Below are 11,899 nucleotides of genomic sequence, written 5' to 3' on the forward strand. Positions count from 1 at the left end.
CAAGTTCTGATATTTCCTAGAATATCTATACACTTATACACAAACACACTAACTATTGTATCTACATTGTGCTTCCTTTTGCCTAGTAACATTTCTCACTTCATCTAATTTCTGGATGGTCACATATTTTTTTTCTCCTAATTCTGGGTAAGGGCAGAATTTACCATGTCAGGACTGAGAGTGACAAAGGGCAGAATAAAGGTGAGAAAAGCATACCCATGAGAATATGGATCTCATTCCATCATTCTTGCTCCAGAGGTAATGTTCCAAGAGACAAAAAGAAGCGATCAGGTTCACTGCCATTCAGAGTGCCTCTGAGAACACAAGACCCTCCACAGAAACCTCATCCCAAGTTTCTGCACCCTTTATAATTATTTCCATGAGCTTGTATATCTCTATATTCTTAATGAGTAAGACAATTGAAAAAAATGGGGAGAATAGAAGATAAAAATGGGGCCCTTCCCACATAGCCCTTTCTCTCCATTTGTTAACTAGTAAGTATGAAGATTTTTTTAAAACATCAGTGGGTTTCTGTGTTCTTCAAAAACAAGAGAAAGGAAAAAAAAAAAGACACAGCTGACTTCACTCTGTTCATGGAAGGAGACAGAACTAAAGCATCTGGTGGGAACAGGCAAAGCCAACAGAGGGTAATCATGCAGCCAAATTCATGCCTCGAAGGAACGCAAAAAGGACACTGGACAGAGAAGTGTGTTCCTCATAGAGCCTTTATCCCCAATCCACATTTCCACTTCTTCCCCAGCCCCTCCAGACCCCTTACCTTAGATGTAGTGCCACCAGCAGTAGCTCAGAGTTCATGAACGCCAAATGCTGCAACCAGGCAGGCTGTTCTTATTGTAGTGTCAGGGCTGGGATGTTACCAGGGCCACTGAATATAAAATTTTGACTGAATATTCCTTTTGTTTATTTTTTTTGCAATGTTATTTTTTATGCACAATACCGAGCTTAAAAAAAAAAATTGTGGGTCAGGATAGAAATACAACCAACACTGACAACATTGTTTTTATTCATTTGCTCAATAGATATTCATTAAAGCACTATAAGGATGTATTGCAATTTGCAAGCAAAGGAGAATAGAAGGTTCCTTAAAGGACCACAGGTTTCTTAAATTGGTGATTATCTGAATATGGGTGGGATTAAATTGTGTATGTCAGAGTTATTCATTTTTCGACTCAGATAAGATGTTTGCTTCCCATAAAATGGCAAAGAATGAATTTTAATTCTTTTAATTACCACTACTGACTTACTATGACTTATCCAACTAGATGTACTGGGGTAAGGTTTTCTTACTTTCAAAACAGATAATTTATATCTTAATTATTAAAACAAATGAAATATTCTGTCTCTACCTAGACAGTTATGTATACACATAGGGCTCTCTCTACAGATACATGCTTATACAGATAGAAAAGAAATAGATATCTGCATCTTACAACTGATACATATGTTGTATCTAATATATGTCTTATATCTCACACCTAAAGATATCTTCTTAGAGATAGAGTCGGAGAACCTTTCATTTTTCTTAAGAATTAGGGGACACACTCACATACCTCCTTACTAATAAAGGTACAGGGAGTATGTGTGTTTAGGTAAACACACCTACACCTCAAAGTAGAATATAAACTTGGAGAGTACGAAAGATTTTTGCCAAAAGAATAATAAATAGAAAATGACAGGATCTGAAAGGGACTTTCTTCCTGTACAATTTTCATAACATTTATTTTAAATTCATAAGATGCCTTCCTAATTTGAAGAAAACCAAGTCTGTATTTGAAAATGACACTATACCAAAAAATTTATATGTGAGTCCAGCTTCAGATACAGGGAAATGTTGACACATTTTACCACTATCACACAAATTTAATTTTCACATCAATAAAAAATACCACATGATATTTCAAAATCTCTAAACTACCACAGAAATAGAATGCTATAATATTTAATGTTATCTACTGCTAAGATTTAATTTTTGTCAATGCATATTTTAATTGAAAACACTCATAAAGGTTGAGTTTAAGAGAAAAGGGATGAATTAAGGCACAATAATATGATAGAGTTGAACCACAGTGCACAGTTGGAAGCAATAACCTGAATTTCTGACCTCTTGTCAAATTCAAATTAATTGTTTTGACATTAAATTTATATATCCAAAAATACAATATTTTAATATGACTGAGTTTGGCTTAAAAATGTTTGGCATTTCTCACAACACCTTAAAAATGTAACATTTATATAGGGGCACCTGGGTGGTGGCTGAGTCGGTTAAGCGTCTGCCTTCGGCTCTGGTCATGATCCTAGGGTCCTGGAATCAAGTCCCACATTGGGTTCTGTATTTACCAGAGAGTCTGCTTCTCCCTCTCCCTCTGCCACTCCCCCCACTAGTGCATGTGTGCATGCTCTCTCTCTCTGAAATAAATAAAATTTCTTTAAAAATTGAAAAATAAAAATGTAACATTTATATCTGTAATATTGCACTTGGTCCTACAGAATATAATTTTCTTGAACTCATTAGGTGAGCATAAAAGGCTTTTATTTTGACAACTTGTATCTACAAAATAATCATCAAAATTGGAGATATTTAACAATATGATACCAGCCTATCGTTTACCAAGTAATAATCTGACTATCATCCAATCTTAACTATTTTCATAAAGTAAGGTAAGGCTCTTTTCTTGAAAATGATATTTATTTTGAGAACCAGTTTCTAAACAATTGCATTTTCCCATATAATTTCATTCATTCAGATACTTCCAATTTTCTTTTCTATAAGTAGAATATTTACAGTTTTAAACAGTATTTCTAGAAAGACAAATTATCTTAAAAAGACCCAATCCTCAAGTTTATAAAATGTGCATTATTGTACAAGCAAAGCACATTCAGGTTTGTGACATGGAGGCTGACATAGTCAGGATATTCTCAATGTTCATGGTTTACAAATACCATCACCAGGATGACAAATCTTCAAATAGTCTTGGAATAATTTACATATCTGGTATTCTATAACTCTAAATATTCTAAATACACATGTAAATATATATGTGGATTCTCAAATTCTTGCCTCTGTAAGGGAATTTTAATTTCCATACAGTTCTCTGTAGTGAATATGACCCATTATTTCACACCATATAATATTTCTTTCAATGTAGCAGATGCTAAAGAGGACATATTTAACTGTGTCACACTTCCACACGATACAATGCATTGAGAGTGTTAGGGTTACAGCTGGAAATTAAACTAATCTATAGAGACAAATAAAATATTCTAATGGCATATTTAGATATTTAAAATACTTTTTTTTAAACATCACTCCTTTTTCTATTTTCATATTTTTGGCAAGAAATAAATACTTAGAAATCTCCCAGAACTGAATTTTTTAAAAAAAGATTTTATTTATTTGACAGAGAGAGAGATCACAGGTAGGCAGAGAGGCAGGCAGAGAGGGGGAAGCAGGCTCCCTGCTGAGCAGAGAGCCTAATGTGGGGCTCAATCCCAGACCCTGAGATCATGACCTAAGCTGAAGGCAGAGGCTTAACCCACTGAGCAACCCAGGTGCCCCACCAGAACTGAATTTTAAAATTTAAAAAGCCAAGATGTTAAACTCTTACTTTTTAAATTAAAAATGCTAAAATTTACATTCAAATGGTATAGATTTTAATGCCTCAAATTTGGAATGCTTCTTGGGTGCCCAATTTATACACAGCCTATATCAAATACCATGTAATATTTATAGAAAAAAAGAGAAGCTAGAGATATTATATTCAAGAATATTCCTTATTTGTTTTAATACAGAATGCCATTCTAAAAACTACACATTTTAGATAGACTGTGAAATTTTTCAGCTATACTTATTAGAAAATGGTCATTCTTAGGTGACCGATGAGCCCTATTAACTTTGTAATCCTTTGAATGAAGACATTTCACTAATTATTATACATTTACATTATTTTAAAATTTATATTTTAAATAGAGAATAAAAACCAACAGGGTATAACTTCTGCAGATAATTACATCTTAATTTATATTAACAGTATATCCGGAAAAAACTTCTAAGAAGTGTTTTGTTATTGTTGTTGTTGTTATGAAATGACCCATAATATGCAGATGTGGAAAATCCCTATTTTTCCAGTGGCCAGATGTTTTGAACTTGTGTTGACTGAACCATAAAAATGACTGACTCTACCACTCTACCACTAAGGAAATTAAACCTGAAAGATATATTTCCTTGTTTTGTTCCTCATCTTTTTTTTTCCCTCTCTGAATTACCTGCTTTTGCCACAAACTTCAGATTCTCTACTTTAAAATTATTTATTAACCTCTCAAGCAAGTGAACAAGATAGTCCTAAGCAGTTATGTGGCTGAAAGGCGAGATAAAAAAAAGAATGCTGTACCACAGAGTTGTTTATTATTATTAATATTTAGCCCTGCATGATTTTAAAGGCTTAGATGTTCTGTAATGGAAGAGCTGTACTAGGAACAAAATAGACTTACAGGCAAGAAAGGCCATGTTTCCTAAAGAGACTACTTCCCACAGCTATATGATCTACCACTGAAATCCAGATGTAGGAAAACATACAAAACAAAAAAACCTTAAAAAAGGAAAAATTGGAAAACATGCTTAAGTGTTGGAGAAGTTAAAGTCTGTCAGGAATGCCAGATTTAGGTATCCTAATTACCAGGAACAACAGCCCACCAAAAGTACTTCACAAAATACAATGACATTTCTGAGAATTACCTGGAAAATCGATTCTTAGTATGTTTAATACCGAAGAACATTCCTCTAACAGATTCTGCTAATATGAAACTGGCTTTTGAAATTCTGAGAAAAAAACGGAAGGATTTTCATCTGTGACACTGAATCACACCCTGTCAGCGCCATCTATCAGTTGCAGTTTAAACTGCAATGAAAAAGAGATTCTGAAGGCCTCTTACTATAACCAAAATAATTTCTTAAATAATGTAATATGCACTTGTGTCTAATATGAAACATTTTATTTTGAAATCACCATTTTATATTTTTTCTATGGCCTCATAATAAATAATGTAGGTGGTTTCCATTAGTTGAAAATACATAGTCACATAATCTATGAAAATGTAGAAATCTGCATGGCACACAAAAATACAGCTTCCTAGATCATTTACTATTTGAAAATTCAGTTATTTTTCATCACAACCAACATTTTCTCCAGGACAATCTAGTGTGCTCAGAGTCTGTCCATGTCTTTCTAACTCTGATGGTATATCATGCAGGGAACATTTTATGTATCATTGGCCTTCTCTAGGGTCCAGAAAAATCGTATCTTCTGTGCTAGTATAGATATGAGCTTAACATTTTAAAGGCCTAGAAGTCTTTATTTTTTCTCTTGTGATACTTGAAAATAAGTGAAATGAAACTCATTACTAAATCATTAAAGCATTATCACAAGATGTTTTCATACAGTCATTTGGTTTTGAGCCTGTGAAATGGGAAGCACACTATGCTACATTTTGTGTTGGAGTCCTAGCTACAGTTAAAAGACATTAAAATCTGTCATGGGTATGTGGTATATATAACCTTCTCTTTCCAAAAGTAACAGTCAGTTGGCTCCATTCTCATTTTCTTCTCTCTTTGTCGTCTTTTTCCTTTTTCTCCTCCTCTTCTGACAGAAGCAGAGAAATTATTTGGGCATTTTGAAATAAATGTCCTTCTGGGGCCCAACATGTCTCTTTCTTAACTACACAAGAGGCTATGCAAACTCTAGAACCACTCCCAACTGTGAGGCTGAAGGGTGAGCATGTTTTCAAGATGAAACACAAATGCTTCCCCATGGGTAATCAAATTAGCTTTGGCACTTGCATCTACTCTAAAGATTGAAAAAAGATAATCTCCTTATAAGCATAAACAACAAAAAGTTGTACACATTAGTAATTTGTAATTTGCCTCAAGGTATTTCTTCCTATATATAATCAAGGTATTCCTATATATAATCAAGGTATTTCTTCATATATAATCTCCATTATGTATTACAAATGAAATGAATGAAAAGAATATTTCTTGGATCTTAAAGCTCTATTTGGTTGACTACTTCTTTAAAAACTTTATAAAGAAGTTTAAAGGCCCACAAATAATTCTCCAATTTTTTTTTTTTGCTTTTAGCAAGAAAGAGTATTCAATTTGTACTTGTGCGGACCTCAGCAACATAAAGGCCTTTTCCTTTTTGGGAAAGGAAGCTTTTTATACCCTCGATTGACTTCACAAAAAAACAATCTGGGACACAAATGTAGGCAATTTAAACTAGTCGTTTGGGTGAAAATCTCTCTGTCTTCATTTCACTCAAAATATCACCTAAATGTAATCTGAACCATTTAGAGTAGCTCTACTTAAACCGTGTTATGTTTTCAGTAGTAAAGACTGATAACTTGATAGTTCCCAAGGGTTTGATTCTTACAGTTTAAGTACAGAGTTGACATTACATGCTATTTTTCTGAAAATCCCCAGGGCTATGTTAAAGATGAGATAAGTAAAGATGTATAGAGCTGTTTAAAAATTTGTGGGTATCTTCAAACCCAGTATTATTAGTCAACCTTCCTCTAAGTCTATTCATTCTTACATTAATATAATCTTTCCACTTAATTAATCTTTCCAGTTAATATAATTTTTCCACCTCCAATTAAGAGAAGATAATGAAAATTTGGCTTCAAATTTCTAAATATTTATATATGTATATATTAATTATACTCTGAATTTGCCATTAAAAAAACACTTTGTAGGTATTATTTTTTGGAGGTTCTATGTTCATTTTTTTCATTCTCTAGCGTAGAATTTGACTTTTATTACCAGCAAGGGTCTTAATTCAGGCCACCATAATTTATCCTCTGGGTAAGGCTCCCCTCCCTAACTATCTCCCTAACCTCAGTCTCACTATTCTTTAATACATCCTTCCCACAGTTAACAGATTAATCTTTCTAAGGGGTTTACCTCTCCACCACTGCATAAAAATACACACTGGTCTTCAACAATACTCCCTCATGACAAGACTTCATATCCCTGCTTCTCTACCTCAAACCTGAAATTCAGCTACACTGAATAGATGACAGGTATTTTAAAGATCTTGAGCTCACTTGCACTCTCTCTCCTTGCTCTCTCGCTCTCTCCCCCACACACCACTATCCCCCAAACTCATAGATTTAGAGCATCCTCACTCATTTTTTAGTACATACTAAAATGACACTCTTATGAGAAATCTTTCCTGACCTCTCGAACCCCTCTATCAGAATGCATACCTGATCCATTTATCAACCCTAGCACTGAACTAGAGACTGTTGATCAAAATAAGTTCACTAAGTGAATTCATTGGATGATAGAATTTAAAAAAAAAATCAACCCAGCAACTTTAGAAACAAGGAAACTGAGAGGTAGTTTGAGAGACCTAAGTCCACTCTTCGAAAACAAAACAAAGCAAAACAGCATTATAACTCAGATGACAATTATCAATGTTCCTTCCCCTTCTTATCTTGATAGCAGTTCCTAAAAATTCTTACTTTCAGTAACATTAGTTTATGACTAAAACTTAACTACATAAAATAGCCTCGTAAGAATAAAATGCTCTGTTTTTTTTTTCTTTTTATCTAAACAAAGTGTGTAATCTAGAACAGTGAAGTTTGAATTTAGTAGCTTCTGCCCCATGCCTGAGGTAAAGAACACAGCTCTGGGGACTACAACAGAGTGACAGCCCTACCTATGAAGTAACCAGGCTGCCCACTTAGCCCTCTTTTCCATGATTTCTTAAATACTTGGTTTTTCCTGAAAAAAAAATTTTTTTTTAAGGTTGGAGAAGTATAGCCAGCTGGCTAGAATCCGCTTCCCATGTGTTCTTAATAACTTTTATTTCCCTAAGGACTAGCCTATGCTTCTCAAACCTGGCTACACACGAGAATCACCAGGGTAACTTAAAAAAAAAAAAAAACCAATGTGTGAACCCATAACCAAAGATTCTGATTAAATTGGTCAGGGGTGGATCTTGGTCAACAGAGGGTTATAAACCTCCCATCTGATTCTAATGTGTGGCTAGATCTGACCATCTCTACTTTTCATTTTTTCAGGTGAAATACCAGAATGGCCTGACCTTTTATTTGATCTGCACATCTTTTCCGCACACAACTTCCAGGGCAGGGGATGCTGCATGCTCAATACATACTGACTTGTCAAATGTGGGAAGAAAGATGCATTTGAAAATACTATTCTTTCCTTCTGTTTTAGTTTGGGAATGCGGCTAGTCAATTATGTTATGAGGACCAACTGGAAGAGAAGAAATCATTGTATACTTTACCAACAATGTGTGACTCCGTCTTGAAAAGAATATACTGGAACCCTATTCAGCCCTGATTTTGAAAAACTCTCCCTCCACTCCAGGAGGCTGAGGCACGTGGTCAAAGAAAATGAGTATAGAACAGTTAACCAATTCCCCTAATTTTTCTTTAATTCCTGGTATGTTCTTACTAAATTCCCATTGCTCTAAACTCTCTGATCTGAAATAGGTCCTGCATCCATGCTAAATGTTAAAAAGATACTGCTAGTATTAACAAAAGAGAAGGAGCTACACTTCACATAACAATAGAAGAGATAATAGCATTTCACTAATAATAACCAGAGACAGAACTTTAGTGCCTTCTGACTGCCTTGTTAGTGAAGCTTGAGACATTAATTTTGGGGTTAGCGGGGATTAAGGGAAAAGAGATTGCTGCTAATGTGCCAGTGATATTCAGAGGGTGCTGGACACTGAAACCTACGTATTCTGAGGGCTGGTGGCCAATTTCAGCAACGTGTGAACTGATAATTAAAAGAAATCTGGTTGCAAATTAAACGTACTAAGTGTTTGGCTTAATGAGCATACGCTAGAATGTGCGACTACGAGATAAGCGAAAATGACCAGGGTGATTCTGGTCGCCGCGGCCGGGAGGCGGAAGCGGGCTAATCCGTGGGAGCAGGTCGCCGCGGGGCGCCTGCCTCGCTTCCGTGACCGCACGCGGCCTGCTTGCCCTGGCCGACGACCACGGACCGCACCAGCAGCCCATAGGCCTACCTGGAGCACAAGAAGTTCTCACGCTCCTCCCCGCAAGTTCTCACGCTCCTCCCCGCCGCAGCTTCGACACGCCTTCACCCACATCTTGGCTGGGGTGGACTGCTCCTACAGCCCGGGATTGGCACGGTCCCGGGAGACCTCAGGGGGCACTTCCGCCTGGCGCGCTGCCTGCTGGGTTGGCGGGGGCGGCGGTGGGGAGGGGGGGAGAATCCCCCCGCCGGAAGCTGGCCTGGGCTGCTCACCCTCATGGGCAGGGCTTGGCGGCCCCTGGGACGGCCTCAAAGGAAAGCACTGAAGGAGTGGCCCCTGGGCCTGGCAGAGGGCAGCCCACGTGCTGTCTACTACCCCCGTCAGCCGCCACCGCTTCAGCCCACAGCATCTCACCAGCGTCCGAACCTGCTGCTGTCCTTGCTGACGACGCCCCCTTTCCATTCAGACAAAGGTGTCCAGACCCGCAACAAGGGGACCACAAGGACTGCGGTCTGTCCACCTCCATCGCCCACAACAAGTATTACCGTTGCTCGCAGGCCGCCGAACAGGTGAAGTGAGCCAGCCGACACACTATGTGCTGAAGCCCACTTTTCCTGCGCCAACCACTCTATGCAGAAGCGAGGGCCACCCTTGAGGAGACGGGACAACCTTCAGTCCCAGACTGTTGGAAAATCTTGGTCCTAGGAACAAGCAGAGGCATCTGCGGTGCTGCCCACTGCAGCCCCCGCCTGAACCCTTGGCACTTGAAGGAGTTCAGTAGGATGAGCACAGCCTCAACGGCCTGGAGTTGAAGGAGCAACCCATGGGCAGGATCCTGGTGACTTTCAGGTTCCCGGGAGTCCTTGCTAAATTCCGTTCGAATTAGTTGGGGAGAGTCCCCAATATCTATTTGAAACATTCATTTTAACTTAGCTAGTTTGGGTTCACTAAAATAACACTAAAATAACACTGTCCTTAATGAGGAAGAATAATAGAGTTCCAGAAAGTAGATAGATATCTATGTCCTTTGATTTTCTTTTGGTTAAAAAAGAGGTGTACTCTTGGATGGACAAGTTCCCAAGGTAGAATTTTCACCCAAGAGACCAGACTGTGGAAAGAACCACAGGTATATGTGATTCAGGAAAAGTGAGAAGAACTTAAAGACCAGAAGGCATTTTAAAAGTTACTGATACTTCGTGTCAGTTATTTCTTTTTATATAGTATAGATCAAAATATTCTTCCCATGAACAAAAATATTCTGTGTACTTTTAAAAGGCTTCATGTATACATTGGTTAAAAAAAAAAAGGAAATGTTGTCATTTTAAGGAATTATGATAATGAGGATTGTTAATATTTATGTGCCAAAGCAATAACAACAAATATTATATGGAAGATAACAAATTATAAAAATTTCATAAAATATCATCATGCTTATCATATGGATAAGTAAACTTAGGCTTACTTGATTAAATCACATGTCTAGTTTTATAGCTGAAATGTGGTAGATGCAAATTGCAAAACCATTGAGTCCTGTTTTAGAGTCTATGATGTCAACCACTCTGTTTTGTTATACTTAGAGGAAAACTTGTCTCAATTTCTGGAGTTAAAGAAGTAGAAAATTATTCAGACTGTGGCAATGCAAACCATCTGAGAAAGGAAAGTCAAGGAGTGTGGCTTTCTGAGAAACAACATTTCATCACAGCTGGTATTCTTGGGAACCCTAATAGAGACTCTGTAACAAAGATTTAATATGAAAAAATTGTTCTTGACTTCTGTGGAAGGTTGACCAAAAAAAAGATAGGGCACCTGGGTGGCTCAGTGGGTTAAGCTTCTGCCTTCAGCTCAGATCATGATCTCAGGGTCCTGGAATCGAGTCTCGAATCGGGCTCTCTGCTTGGCGGGGAGCCTGCTTTCTCTTCTCTCTCTCTGCCTGCCTCTCTGCCTACTTGTGATCTCTCTGTCAAATAAATAAAATCTTTAAAAAAAAAAGATAAATGAGAAGACTCTTTTAGTAATTAGAATGAAATAAAGATTGGACTTCAGTTATGGTTTCAATATTTGTAGAAGTTGGTAGAGGAAAAAAGGTTATAGGCGACTCTAAATTTTGAGACTAGTGGACTAAAAAATTATGGTGCCAGTGGGAACAATAGGAAAATGGAAGTGTCCATTTTTTGATGACAGAAAATAATTCATATTTTATTGGTGGTAAAATCAAATTGTGAGGAAAAATGTAAGATAGATCTTATTCAAGTGCATTATCTACCTGCTCTGTTCTAGGCAGGCCTTCTGAGTATGTAGCTCAGAATATCAACATCAAATTTATACTTTACCTTGGTCTTGTTCTTTGGGACTGTGTCTTCTCATCCCTTATTCTTATTTCAATAGCTGGTAGTATACTAGGCTATACCCTGATAACCTGTCTTGTTGAAATATCATCATTAGATATCTAACTAATTTCCAGAGACTAGCAGTTTCCAGTAGGGCTAATTCTACCTGGGCTGTAGTCCAACTGCTTATTTTCTTTGGTTCCCCCACATATACAGAATTCCTTGATTTTATTTAATAGAACAGATGAAATTCACTGCTATAAATCTGTACATTGATAGCCAGTGTACCATCATCTTTCCTTTCTCTTACTTTTTATACTGGAACTCAGAAAAAGGGAAATCACCAATAACCTCACAATTTTTCTTACTAATTTACATAGGAAAGTCACTCTCATATTTGACTTGGTTAAATCCATACCTCATAAGTAGCCACTACTGAATTTGCTAAATGTGTTTTGCTAAATGTGTTTGGGACGTTTTTATCCACTTAAAAATTATAATGTGTGGACTTAAAGGTCAATA

At 37.0% G+C, this 11,899-nt stretch overlaps 1 protein-coding gene across 1 annotated transcript in view; it reads left to right on the plus strand.

Moving 5' to 3' along the window:
- LOC308352391 (uncharacterized protein) overlaps nt 1–11,023 on the plus strand; it is a 40,192-nt gene extending 29,169 nt beyond the window's left edge. Inside the window, exon 2 of the mRNA XM_080818645.1 lies at nt 8,101–11,023. Within this exon, the coding sequence (XP_080674771.1) occupies nt 8,923–9,375 (453 nt within the window). The 5' untranslated portion in view covers nt 8,101–8,922 and the 3' untranslated portion in view covers nt 9,376–11,023. The remainder of the gene's footprint in view (nt 1–8,100) is intronic.
- Nucleotides 11,024–11,899: the final 876 nt, after the last annotated feature.

Source organism: Martes martes (assembly GCF_963455335.1).
Source record: "Martes martes genome assembly, chromosome: 11".
NCBI lineage: Eukaryota > Metazoa > Chordata > Mammalia > Carnivora > Mustelidae > Martes > Martes martes.